Genomic DNA, 15,067 nt, shown 5'->3' with positions numbered 1-15,067 from the left:
ATAGAGTATATTATATGCCCATATTCACTCAGCTCTCTTCTCAACCTCCAAGCTCTTTATCCCATCTACCCTCTCATCCACCAGATTCAAGACTGCCTCCACATGCTCCACTTGGGTGACGTCTCTGTGGCATTCCTCTGGATCCCGGGGCATGTTGGTATCTGCGGAAATGAGGCGGCCTATGTAGCGGCAAAAACTGCAGTCTCTCTTCCTCGGCCCACTGTTTGCATGGTTCCCTTTGCTGATCTACAGACCGTTTTGTGTCGTCGTGTTGCTCTTTTATGGCACACACGTTGTTCTGCACTTCCTAATAATAAATTATGGGTCATAAAACTTCTTCCCTGTGCTTGGACCTCTTCCTCCCAGCCTTGTCATCGGGAGGAGGTAATTTTAACTAGACTCTGGGTAGGGCTTTTTAGCCACCGACATCTTTTAAGTGGCGATCCTCCTCCACTTTTGCCCCATTGCTCTCAACCGTGAACAGTGAGACACCTTTTCCTTCAGTGCCCCTATTTTAATCTGGTATGTGTCCATTTACAGCTGTTGCCTGATATATCTTCCCTTTTAGAAGATGTCCAAGATTTCCTTCTTTTTTTAGTTTCCCTCCTTTTTGAGTTTCACTCCAATTGCTGCTGATTTAAAATTTGGTTTTTTACCCTTCACTAAGCCACAGAATGGGCACTTATGACCATAACAGTTTTGCGCCCTAAAACCATAAAAAAGAAAGGCTAGTGCTTGAAGATGGATACAAACTATTCCCTGAAAGTCTACTTAGAAAGTTTGTAGAACTAACTTTAAGTTGTGAACCTATGTGCACAGTGAACCCCTATGCATCACTCACATAGGGATCATGAAAAGAAGATCAACTAATGACACCATGTTACACAATCATTCTTCTATTCTTTATATGTGAATGGAATGGGCAAAAGCCATAAAAACTTGTACAATGGGAAGTACTTTCTGCCATGCACCTCACAATGATTTACAGAGTATGGATGTACATGGCAATGTGAGTCACAAGATGCCAGCATGTTTGTCTGAATAACATTAGGTCACTTACATATTTTGATGTAACATCTGTTAAATGTTACGGTGTGGTAAAGGATGTGGTCAACACCACCATCACCACCAGCATCGCCAAAAAATTTACGACATTAATAATGTTTGTGCGTCTTTTACAAATGTCTCTGGGGATCTGTTTCTCTCAAATATGTGGAGCTCTTTCCCTGTTCCAGTTATCTCTGGTTTATAATTGAAGGAATTCTTTTCATATGGCTATACCACTCCAGTCTTTCGAGCTTTGTCATATCAGTGGGGCTCAATCCCAAACAAAGCTGCTGTCATGTTTATTTATTTATTTACATGTCAAGTTCCATAGGACCAAATTGAGGGCCAAATGTCCAAGGTCATGGGACGTGTCAGTACATGAAATTACAACATAATAGTAATAACAGATAAAAATAAAGTGTTTATGAACCCAATAATAGTCAGTCCATAAGTCTAAGTAAACACAATCAACAATACAACAAGAATCAGCTTAATTTTTCAAGAGACTCCTCGACAGAATAGAAGGACAGACCCATGAGGAAACTTTTCAGTTTCGGTTTGAAAGTGTGTAGACTACTGCTAAGATTTTTAAATTCGAGTGGTAGCTTATTGAAAATGGATGCAGCAGTATACTGAACACCTTTCTGCACAAGAGTTAGGGAAGTCCAATCCAAATGCAGGTTTGATTTCTGCTAAGTATTAACTGAGTTAAAGTTGCTTATTCCTGGGAATAAGCTAACATTGTTAGCAAGAAATGACAGTAAGGAGTATATATATATTGAGAGGTCAGTGTCAAAATACCCAGACTCTTGAACAGGGGTCGACAAGAGGTTTGTGAATGTACACCACTTATTGCCTGAACCACCCATTATATCCTTTTAGAATGGGAAGAGTTACCCCAAAATATAATACCATATGACATAAGCAAATGAAAATAAGCAAAGTAGATTAATTTTTGTGTCAAATGATCACTCACTTGAGATACCATTCGAATAGTAAAAATGGTAGCATTAAACTTTGAATAAACTCCTGAGTGTGGAGTTTCCACAACAGTTTACTATCTATCTGAGCACATAGAAATTCGAACTGTTCAGTTTCACTAATCATATGCCAATTCTGTGAAATTAAAACGTCAGGTTTTGTTTAATTGTGTGTTAGAAACTGTAAAAACTGACTCTTACTGTGATTTAGCATTAGTTTATTTTCTACAAGCCACAAACTTGGGTCATGTACTGCACTATTTGAAACCGTGCCAATGTTTCACTTAACATCCATTACTACTAAGCTAGTGTCATCAGCAAACAGAAATATTTTAGTTACCCATAATACTAGAGGCCATATCATTTATATAAATAAGGAGCAGGAGTGGCCCCAACACTGATCCCTGGTGCACCCCCCCCCTCCCCCCCACATGACCGTACCCCCAATCAGGCCCCACATCACAATCATTCTCAGTAAGAGGTGAACCAATTATGAGCTGCTCCCAGCTGTTCCCCGTATTCTGTAATGGTCCACCTTCTGGAGCAATATTTTGTGATCAACACAATCAAATACCTTAGTTAAATCAAAAAATATGCCTAGCGTTCAAACAGTTGTTAGACAACTTCTAAAGCAGAACTGTACTTTGCATAGCAAAACGTGTGATACAAAATGATAAATTATCCTTACATACACAGCCTTTTCAATTACTTCAGCAAACACTGATGGCATAGAAATAGGTCTAAAATTGTCTACATTATCTCTTTCTCCCTTTTTATAAAGCGGCTTTACTACTGAGTACTTTAATTGTTCAGGAAACTGACCATTCGTAAAGGAAAAATTACAAATATGGCTAAATACGTATATGTGCAGCACAGTGCTTTAATATTCTCCTAGGCACTCCACCACATCCATGAGAGTCCTTAGGCTTCAGTGATTTAATTATTGACTCAATCTCCCTCTTGTCTGTATCACAGAGGAGTATTTCAGACATCAATCTCGGAAAGGCTATTGCCAAGAAAGTTGTATGAGTCTCTGTGGAAACTAAATTTTTATTTAATTCACCAGCAATGCTCAGAAAATGATTGTTAGATACTGTACTTATGTCTGATTTATTAGTGACAGAAATATTTTTACTACGAACTGACTTTATATCGTTGACCTTGCGATGATGACCAGACACTTCCTTCGCAACTAAGCATATTGTTTTAATTTTTTCCTGTGAATTAGCTATTCTATTTGCATGCCACATACTCATTGCCTACCTAATAACATTTTTAAGCACCATACAATACTATTTGTAATGGGCTACTGTAGCTTGATTGTGACTACTTCTAACATTTTGATATAATTCCCGCTTTGTTCTACGTGATATCCTTATCCCTATAGTCAGCCACCTGGGCTGCCTATTACTGCTAGTGCCCCATTTTGAAGTTCTAATGGAAAGCAACTCTCAAAGAGCATGAGAAATGTGTTAAGGAAAGCATTATATTTATCATCTATGTGATCGGCACTATAAACATCCTGCCACTCTTGTTTCTTGACAAGGCTTAAAAAACTCTCTATTGCTGTTGGATTATCTTTCCTACATAGTTTGTAATTATATGTGACATTTGTTTGAGTACAAAAGCTTTTTAGTGTCAAAATCTGTACATCATGGTCTGAGGCCATTCACCCTTTTACTAACAGAATGCCCATCTAGTAATGAAGAATGAATAAAAATATTGTCTATGGCTGTGCTACTGTTGCCTTGCACCCTAGTTGGAAAAAAAACACAGTTTGCATCAGATCATATGAATTTAGGAGATTTACCAACATCCTTTTTCTTGCACCATCATATACAAAATTTATATTGAAGTCACCACATAAAGCTAATTTCTGGTACTTCCTAAAAAGTGAATCAAGAACCCTCTCTAGCTTAAGCAGAAATGATCTGAAGTCAGGGTGAGGGAACTGATAAACAACAACAATTAGAAGTTTAGTTTCACTAAATTCAACTGCCCCTTCACAACATTTAAATATCTGTTCAGTGCAATGCCATGATACATCTATGGACTCACATGGAATACTGTTTTTACGTATGTAGTCACTCCCCCACCACTCAAGGAACTCCTTGAAAAACACCCAGCTAATCTGTATCCTGGTAAAGGAAGCCTCTGAATTGTCAAGTTATCTTTTTTTATGTTACGTTTCCTGGTCATTAAATGATAGAAACATTTCAGATGCTGGCTGGTGCAGTCACTTTTGCCATTTACAACTAATTTATGAAAACTGTGACAAGATGTGTTTTGTAAAGTGCGATCTTTGAAGTCAATGCTAAAGTTCAGTCCCACAAACATACAGGGGTTGTAATTCTGAAGTCATGCCTGAAAGAGTAATAACAAGGTCATTGGATAGGCTGTGGACCTTATTTTTTGCATCACCATTGAGATGACCATAAAATCCATCAAGGCAAAGCATTGGTGTTAGCTTGGAAATTCCAGCTGGACAGAGTTCCCATACATTGAGGAACCAGTCCAGCATTTAAGTTTGAGTCATCCATCTCTTCTCATGATTTCAAATCATAACAACAGGGGGCAGTCTTTCATTTTTATGGGTCTTGGGGCTTGTTTTCCACTTGAAGATTAAGACAGAGGAAGTTTGTGACCATTTGCTGTGATTCCCAGTACTACAGATATGCTCGTTTTTCACACCCTGGTGTGTTGATGGTAGCTTTTATTGTCCCCATCTCATCAGTTGTATAGTTACATGGCATATGAAATGAAACTGACATTTCATCAGTGTGTTGCCCATTTGGCCAATAGAAAAATTCTTCCCTTTGTGAAATGTGATGATATACCATCAACATTCTTTAAGTTTTTTCTCAAAATCCTGTGGAAGTTTTTGGAATACTGTTTTACTTATGTTGTAGAAATAAGCCACCCTGTTTCATGAAACAGTCAATCCCTCCATGGCTAGCCTTAAACTCTTGCCTTGGTATCTTAAGAACTGCAGATACTTCTTTTACTTTGTTTTGTATGGTGTCACTAGTCATAGGCTGCTCATTCTTCCTCCTTTCATGGACAAATTTGAAAAATTTAACAACATTGGGCTGTCTTCCTTTGTGAAGGCCAATGTAGTTCTTTCTAGTAGTGGTAGTTGCAAATAATCCCAATTTCTGTTTCTTCCATAAGCAAACGTTACTCTCATCTACAACGCTTGAGAGTAGCATCATAAAATGTTCTCTGTTTGCCTTCCATTTTGTTACTACCTAATGCAAACACACTACACAGTAATAGGACAACAATAATGTAATGAAGTTGAGAATTACAACTAGCTCCTTACCACTCCATCCCAATGTACTGCAATCTCTTCTATAAGTATCCATCTTTTGATTTGCAGCTCCTTGTATTGGCCGTGTTTGCAGTTAAAAATTTTTTGGGATTCGAGATCCACCAGTTACGCAAAACACCGTTTTTCTAAGTACTCAAACGTGTTTCGGCACCACTGTGCCATGTTCAGTGGTGCCGAAACATGTACTTTTTTATTTGTAAAGTTCCTTTAATGTGTTAAACAGTGTGCCCTTGCAGAGTGTAGTGTGTTCATTTAAGACCTGTTTTTCTTCCACTATTGCCTTATGTATATGGAAGTTTTTCTCAATGGTCAGTTTGCTGTATAGGATGTGGCTGGGTTTTAGTATTCTTAAGTCTGTTTCTATTGTGGTTGGGTGGTGGTTGTTGGCTATAAGGTGGTCAGCAAATGTGCTATGGGAGCTGTTGTTTTTTAAAGCTCTGAGATGTTCCGAATATTTTGTTTTGAAGTTTCTGCATGTTTGTCCTATGTATATCTTATATAAGATTAATGGAGAGAATTCAAGTTGCCTCACCATCAGTTTCTTGTGTTCAGCTTTCATTCTGATCTCCTCAATATTCCAAGGACTGATTTTTGTGGCATGTAATAAGGACAGATAATGATGCTTCTCAATAAATAACAATTCATTAATAATCTTTTGGTACTAGGCACTCAATGTACTAGAGACTCTACTAGATCACATTTCTACTCTATCCACAATGCCATTGGAGTTATACTTATCTATAAAGTTAATCAGACACAATAAAACACACAGCACATGGAGCACATATCAAAGCTACACAGTAGTGTCTTTAAAAACAAATTTAATTACAGGTGTAGTCACTTCTCGCACTCAAGGGCAATATCAATTGGGTCATAAATGTTATATGACAACTGGACCAGAAGGCATGCATCATGACACAATATAATACCTTCAGCTAGCAAATATTCCATTTCGTTAAACATCTGACTCAGTTTCTGTCACTTGTGGGAACCACTGCTATGTCTCTAACAACAATTTTGATTTTTTGACTGTATCAACTGTTACGAGTTGGTTCCTTACTTCCATGATTGCCTGTTAAGTATACAAATAAAATATCATTGTTGTCACTCTGAAATTGCGGCTTACACCTTTTCTTCATTTGAATTTGTGTACAATTCTATCAATGCCTGATTAGTCTGATTTGTGTAAAGAGAATTGGCTACGTTTCTATGCCTGAATTTGATGAAACTACACTTTCTAAGAATGGAATTATTTTATTCCATTCAGCAGAATCAAAAGCCTTCTTTAAATTTATGAGTGCAATGTAATGTATGTTTTCTTGTTTTTCTGAAATATGGTCTCTTATTGTTAACCGTAGTACCAGCAACACTTGTAAAATGAAAATGGTCCTATTCGAATCTACTTTCAGTTTTCTCTTCCATTCTGTGATAAAATAATCTTTTGAGTATTCCTGAGACATTTGGCAGAAGACAAATTCTGCAATAATTTTACATCTATCTGTTCTTCTTTTTTGGATGTGAGCTAAATACATTGTACAGTTATTGCTCCACTCTTTGACCTGATGTCTGTAGGAGTTCCACTGATATTTCCTGATTTGCTGCTTCCAGATTGTACAAAGATTTTTGAAATACAGATACAGGAATTAAGTCTTTTCAAAAATCTTCTTGCACTGTATCCTCATTCTCAGCCAGAGTAATTTCTTCTGGCCAGTTATTTTCTGCCTTCATTACCTTTTTACCTTCTTTCATCTCTATATAATTTTGCTTCTTCTTTCTCTAAAATGACTGTTTATCTAATTTCTTAGTTTATTGTATATATTTATGCCTGTAAGTTTGCAATTCATTAAATTAGTAATATCCTATTTCCTGTTCTGAAGTGTTGCATATCCTGTTCAGGGGTACCTATAACACCACACTGATACCACTTTGTGTAGGAGTGCAGGGTAACATTCGTGCTCAATGCAAAATGAATTATTACTGTAGTGTTTTTCAGTACTTGATGCTGTTCCATTCTTTGACATCTGGAAGCAGCTGAAAGAGTCTCATGTAGATTTCCAAAATGCATGATATATTCCACTGTTGTTTTAATAAAATGTGTGTTCCCAAATAGTCACATAAAAATTGAGAATGGAGTCCAATGTGATATATAATGTGGGAAGAAAATAGTAGATATAAGAAAATGAAAACTGACGTTCTTGGGCTTTCTCTATTTAATGAGGTTTCAGGGAACTGGATTTTTCAACATTGTGTGGTATTTTAACACATGCAGCCACAACGCTGTGGTACTTAATTATTCATTAAAATGTTTAATTAATGCAGTAGCAGAAGTTACACACTTTTTTCTTCTTGCTTGTAAAGCACAACATAAAATTGTTCGTGTACATTAAAGATATCCTTGAAATTTCTCTTCGGTGACTGTTGTTTTAGTTTATTTAATTTTTTTCAGGTTGTGTTCATTGGGTTCAGGCTGTTGGATGGTGCAACAACATTGCATGGAATGTTGGCCCACTGACTGCAAGGCAGTATCAGTTGGCTATAGAACGCTATGAGTGGAATAAACTTCAAAGTTTCAAAAGTATTGTTCCAATGGTCCATCTTTCTTGGAACCTCGCACGCAATATTAAGGTTTCTGATCCTAAACTTTTTGAGTTGATCAAGTAAGTATTTACATGTATATATGTGTTGAGGATAACACATCAATTTATACATAAAACTTACTAGTCACATAGAAGATTTAATCTTATGTCTTTCATATTCTAACCAGTGAAATGTGTGCTTGGAAAGGCAGTGTGCTCACTGAAACTACTCTTGTATTTCTTTCCCTGGTTTAACCATAATATGAAATGTAAAAACATTGATGTCTGTTAGTAATTTTCCATTTGTCATGAGTAAAAGAATAGCTTATATAGTCTGTCGGTAAACTGAAGAGTGAGTGAGCAAGTCCCCACTCTGTCAACCCAGCTACGTCACAAGGCGCTCCTATAGGCTATTTCACAACGTAATACCGACCCAGCTGTGGCGCGCACTTTAAATCTGTGACGGCGCTATGTACAGATATGTCGTGGCTGCATTTATTTTTAGACAAATGTGTTAAGACCATAAGGAATACAAAAAACTATAGCTTCTTTCAAAACGCAACATTATAGAGTAAATAATATTAACATACAAACAGAAGTCGGGATTCTACTGCAAACATAGGACCGAATGGCTGTTCATGTGAATGTATGTTCCTCTATTACTATTCCTAAAACGAACCCCATATAATGCAATCAATATGTAGAATTTAAGGCTTGTTCCTACTTTGTGTTTCTACTAAAAGGTAGAAGTTTTCTTTGGAGGACTGCATTGAAACGTAGCGAGGTGGTGCAGTGGCCAGCACAGTGGACTCGTATTCAGGAGGACGACTGTTCAATCCCGCGTCCGGCCATCCTGATTTAGGTCGTCCGTGATTTCCCTAAATTGCTCCAGGAAAATGCTGGGATGGTTCCTGTGAAAAGTCACGGCCAATTTCCTTCCCCATCCTTCCCTAATCCGATGAGACCGATGACCTCGCTATCTGGTCTCCTCCCCCAAACAACCCAACCCCAACCTAACTGCATTGAAACTTAACAATTCTTGCAACACGAAGAGTGTTTAAAAAGTAAGCAGAAATTTATAATTTTGTGTGTTGTATTAGTCCGATTGGCACTACTTTTTTATCACTGTCTTCGAAAACATGTCTCAAAAGTATGTGTACAATGTTATGCGTATTGGGTACTTACTCTGTTGTCAGCTGTCAAAAAGATTGCATGTGTTGTGGTAGCATCAACGAATATTTGTTTTGTATAAAAATAGATAAGAGAACCTGCATTAAATTTTGTTATAGGAATGGAATAAAGTGTATGAAACTTTTAGAAATATTAAATATTGCTTGTGGTGAACCTGTTACGAGTAAACCAAGAGCATACAAGTGGTACAAAAATTTCAACGTAGGCCTTAAAGAACAGTGGTTTTACAAGCATGGATGAGATTAAAAATGCACAGTTAAGAGACCTATAAACTATCCCAAAGAAACAGTTTGTAAAGTGTTTCGGGAATTGGAGAAAGCACTGGCATAAGTGTACAGTATGTGATGAGTAATATTTTGAAGAGGATAACATTACTGTACATTAACAAATAAAGCTCTCACCAAAAAATAAAAATTAATATGTGAACGCACCTCGTAGGTCAAGCTTTTTGCTTAGAAGTCCAGAATCGGTGTACATGTTTCGAAGAAAATTTCAGCAATGTTTGAAATAGCTATTGGGCACATGTTTTAAGCAATTTGTCTGAGAATCAGGTGAATAGTGACCGAGATAGAGATTTAGTGTTCCATAAGCATAAAAGGTTTTACATGATTTTGAAACTGTCTTATAACGATGGGTTTTCTCCCAAAATTATTAGTTTTCCTTCGTGGCGATTCCAGTAAACCATGCAGCTTATTTTCACGTTCCTTCCTTATGCGTGCTATTGCACGAGGCTTACGTTAGCATAAATAGCCGCCCTTTGGTTGGGACTGGTACTATTATTATAGTTATAGTTCTTTTTGGGTCGCCCCTTTAATACACACTGTAATAGCGTTAGAGATGACTGAACACTCGTTACTCTGCAAATACCTCCTCTTCTTCATATTCTACACATTTTCTTGCAATGCTATACCATTATCCATCTCCTCCAGCTATCAAAGCATAGCAGTAAGTATACAAAGTTAACTGACTGACAATGGGCAACTAAGATCCCATGAACAGAAACGACGTATATCACCCCATGCCGATCTACACCGCTAGACAGGTAACGGCCAACAGATTTTGGGTGCCCCTGTATGCCGGTGGCAGTGTTCTTCCGGGAAAGGCCACTTCCCCCACCAAAAGCGTTGCTCGCTCTTCAGTTTACAGACAGACTATACTGTTCTGCTCCAAAGCACAATGCTGACAGAAGCATCTGACATACCCTTTGTGTGATCAGGCTGTAACATTCATGCACTTTTAGGCTTTGCCAGAGGAAGACTAGTTTCTGTAAATTTTGGATTCGTTGATTAGTTAGGTAGTTAGTTAGGTACATGTTCCATGGATCATTTGTATGATTAATCATAATAATGTGGAGTGAGTCACTTTACATTTTCATTACACATTCATGTGATTTATCTTTCCCTGTTTTAATTAATTTTTTATGGGACAGGCCTACTGGAAAAATTTTGTTATTTTAGTAAACTCGTTGAGCTTAATGATGTCTGTCCATTTATTAAACAGTGGAAAAATCTGGGATGGTATTACGATATGAATTAAGAGTAGATTGCTAGTCACTGCATAGTGGAAGCACTTCGTTGTGGATAGCCACATTTAAAAGTAGATTTCTGAATATGTAGCTATTGGACAAAGTCCTTCATCAGATATAAAAACAAACAAAAACATACACACACACACACTCCACCGTGCAAAGGATTTTGTGTGGCAGCTAAACATCCAATTGTCTACTTTTAAAATAGCTTTTCACTGCTCGTTGCTGCCTCTTTCTGGTGAGTAGGAGTCTTTCCTAATTCACATTTTCTGTCCATTTGTTGTTACTAGTTGGCACCTCTCTCACACTTCACTGCTATGTCCTGTATGTTAGGCTTTGCTTGCACCCTGATCTGTTATTCAGCATCTAACTTTATTACACCTTTTCTCTTTTTCACCACATTCAGAGTTCTCCTCTACCATTTTTGGTGATGTCCATTTCTGTTATTTATTATTATTTAATTTTCTGGCACTTGACTTAATGCCATTTGAATTCTTGCTTCCCATTACAGATTTGTTAAGTCTGAATTACAATCTCTTAATTTAGTATACTTTTTTAATGTTTTTTGTTCCTGAACAAACCTGTCTTGTAACTCAGTATGTCTTTGGAGATGATAGGATGGAGATGTTATGCAGGAGGGTGACCAAAAATCTGTCTAGCCATAGCACTCATTTAAATGACTTTTCTCTTTATCCAAGCCAAGGACTTGACTTTATTTACGACTGCTTAAAAAAGTATTAATTGAACTTCATGTTATTGTATACAGAATAGGTTTTCAGATATGTGAGTGGCTCAAATGATTTCCTAAGTAATAGAAACCAGTTTGTTATTCTCAAAGATGGTTAGAGTTGATTAGGTTCAAGGGTATCATCAGGAGTGCTACAGAGAAATGTGATAGGACCACTCTTGTTTGGATGGTTTAGATAGAAATATTATTTGTTGTGAAGTATGGCAGCTTGTTATTGAAGATTTAGTCTAGGTACAATGTTGCAAAGCGATATGAAACAGAACAAGCACCTAGTGTCCCTAATAGGGAAGGCAAATGGTCAGCTTCAATTTATTGGGAGAATGTTAGGAAAGTGTAGCTCATTTACAAAGAAGACTGTGTATAGAACATTGGTGTGACCCACTCTTGAGTACTGCTCAAGTGTTTAGAATCCCCACCAGATTGGAGTAAAGGAAGACATCAAAGCAATTCAAAAGCATTCTGCTAGACTTGTTACTCGTAAGTTTGATCAGCATGTGAATATTATGGAGGTGCTATGTGAATTCAAATCTATAGAGGGAAGACAATGTTGTTTTCATGCAAAGCAATTCAAAAACATGCTGCTAGACTTGTCACTGGTAATTTCGATCAGCATGTGAATATTATGGAGGTGCTCTGTGAATTCTAATCCATAGAGGGAAGACAATGTTGTTTTCATGAAATACTATTGAGAAAATTTAGAGAAAACAGCATTTGAAGTTGACTACAGTACAATTCTACTGCTGCCATCATACATTGTGCTGAAGGACAGTAAAGACTAAATAAGAGAATTCAGGACTAGTACAGCATAGACAGTCATTTTCCCTCGCTGCATATGCGAGTGGAACAAGGAGGGGAGGGAAGGGGAGATGAGGACTAGTAATGGTACAAGGTATCCTCAGCCATGCGCCATGTGGTGGGTAATTCTCTCAGCTGTTTAAAGTTACTCTTTGTCCTATAGGTTACTGAAGGAAAACATCTGTTGTGTTGTTTTTTAGACCTGACCTTTTTTTTATTTTTGAATGTTTTCTCAGAATTTTTTGTGGAGAGATAACTGAACATAATAATCATATATTCACACTGCATTGAATAAAATAAAATTCAAAAACTTTTGCAGTAAATGTAACAGCCACTGCCTTCCAAAGTAAAAAGTACTGACTGCTGAGATTCGCATTCTGTACTATAACTTCCATAGGGTTTGCGGTATTCCAAAGGCAATGCTGGTTCCATAGTATCAAGTGGCCCTGCGATAGGCTGCCAAATTCAACTCTCCACATCCATGGTCTGCTTTATGTTTTAATATCTAAGCCTGCCCCTGTGATTCTTCCCTTTCCCTCAAATGACTTTTAGCAGCTAGAAAACTAATTCTAACAAACTTTTAATCCCAAAAATACATTTTTTTGTTTTCTACCAATAGTAAATTCCAAATTTCCTGTCTTACACACACACACACACACACACACACACACACACACAGAGAGAGAGAGAGAGAGAGAGAGAGAGAGAGAGAGAGAGAGAGAGAGAGAGATACATGCAAATGCAACTCGCACTGTGTGTGTGTGTGTGTGTGTGTGTGTGTGTGTGTGTGTGTGTGTATTGTCTATTTCTTATGAAGGCTTGTTGGCTGAAAGCTTACTTTCTGACAGTCATTCTGTTGTGCCTGTCTGCGACTCAGTGTCTCCGCTTTAATTTTTGTTTCTTAAAATACCTCAGTGCGACCTGCTGTCTGCTTCTTACATCAAAACATTATTATGGTTCAGTCTATAGTTTGTAATTAACATTTTAACTTGTGTCCACATGTAAAACTGCTAATGGTAAACTTACTATACAAAATATTAGTCACCCCATTAAGGGAGCACACTGGTCACCTCAGAGTGCTGTAAATTTTGTACAACTGGTACCAGGTGATCATGTGACCCTCCCATCATAAGTTCAAAATGATGGCTGTGATAAGGAAAGAACAGCTGAAGTCTTTTTGGACATCTAGAAAATGCTATTAGTTGATTACTTCAGCCATGTAGAGACCATGAATGCTGCCATTTATTGTGCCAGACAGAAACAATTGGAGGAGGTGATTTGGAGGAAGTGACTGGGATTGCTTTCCAGTGACTACATATGGCTGTGATTATGTGTGATTGCACAATGGACTGTATTGGAACAGCCTTCATACAGTCTGGATTCTCACCAAGCAATTTCATCTCTTTGGACCAGTGAACAAGCACCTGGCTGGTTGCCACTTCATAACAAATGCCAATATTCAAGAGGCTGCTGTTAAGAGACTCCTATATTTATACTCCAACTTGAAAAACTCTAGTTTCAACAGATTGTTTTACTAGTGTAACAAATATGTAGACAACCATGGTGTTTACATGAGAAGTTGTTTCCCAGTGCCTCGATAAATTTTGTGTATTTCTTTGATTTCATGAATAAATTTCTTCTTGCAGAGGATTTGTTACATTAGTTTTCCAAACACCCTTGTATAAATATCATTTCTCACTCAAATAAATGAGGGAAAAACTCAACAGATATTTCATGGCTGACAGTTTTCTCGAAGTCTTCAACATCTCCTGATTGAGAAGTGGGGGTCCTGCAGAGAAAGAAGTAGTGTACACATTGTACATCACTTCTTGTCATAATTAAATGACAGTACCTATTAAGAGGACAGATCAATAGCAATCTCACAGAAGAAGTGGTGTGCAATGGACAGGAACAAACAAAAATAATTTTTGTTCTTACAAGGGAAGTATGCATCCAACTGGTCATCAGTATTGCTCATCTTTCACACAATTTTCATACATATTTACATGAAACAAATGATGCTCTAGTATGAAGTACTTTTTGAGCATTTTAGAGTAATCTAGGTTCAATGTTTTATGATTCAGGAGGACGATAATTCAATTCTGTGTCTGGCCATTCTGATTTAGGTTTTCCATGATTTCCCTAAAGTGCGCCAGGTAAATGCTGGGATAGTTCCTTTGAAAGGGCACCACAGATTTCGTTCCCCATCCTTTTCTCATCCGATGGGACCGGTGACCTCGCTGTGTGGTTCCATTCACTGAATCAACCAGCCAACAACAAGAATAATAACAATAACCATCATAATCATCATAATACTACATTTATATCAAAGTATAATAAGGAATCTTGATGAAATGATTATTTATTGATACTTTCATGAATGTATCACAGTGAAGTCATTCTGAGCTGTAACAGCTTCAAGTAATATGCTATCTGTTTGCAATACTTTCAGGAATGTATCAATGAATAAACATTTATTTCATCATGATTCTTTATTGTACCTTGATTAAACTTCACCACAAATGTATTATTATTCCGTTTCCAAGAAACATGATTAATTGTAGTGATGCAAGTCTTTATGGTAGATTATTTTAAACAAAGATTGTTGTAAAAAAACTTTTACAAAAAACCTAGTTTCTTGCAGTAAAGAAAAAGGCACACAAGAACAAATGCCTGTATGAAAGTGTCATTTTGATGTATGTTGACCACAATTGGGTAAGCAGTGTATTTTACACTTCCAGCTACAAGGGAGAAAATCACACTTCATGACTAAATTATCGTGAATAAGCATCCTCCATAGTGCGTAATGTAAAATTTGCTTGAGAAGTAGCTAGTAGATGCCTTCCAATTCATGAATAAAACTCACCAAAA

The 15,067-nt window shown here is 37.2% G+C and overlaps 1 protein-coding gene across 1 annotated transcript in view; it reads left to right on the top strand.

Annotated features, from left to right (window-relative positions):
• The window catches only part of LOC124603116 (histone demethylase UTY), a 215,403-nt gene that overhangs the window by 176,172 nt on the left and 24,164 nt on the right, over window positions 1-15,067 (top strand). The window contains exon 18 of the mRNA XM_047136372.1: window positions 7,805-8,015. Coding sequence (XP_046992328.1) covers window positions 7,805-8,015 — 211 coding nt within the window. The remainder of the gene's footprint in view (window positions 1-7,804; window positions 8,016-15,067) is intronic.

Source organism: Schistocerca americana, chromosome 1 (assembly GCF_021461395.2).
Source record: "Schistocerca americana isolate TAMUIC-IGC-003095 chromosome 1, iqSchAmer2.1, whole genome shotgun sequence".
In the NCBI taxonomy this organism is placed as follows: Eukaryota; Metazoa; Arthropoda; class Insecta; order Orthoptera; family Acrididae; genus Schistocerca; species Schistocerca americana.
The sequence above is the reverse complement of the archived record's forward strand: the minus strand, read 5'-3'. Positions and strand labels throughout refer to the sequence as shown.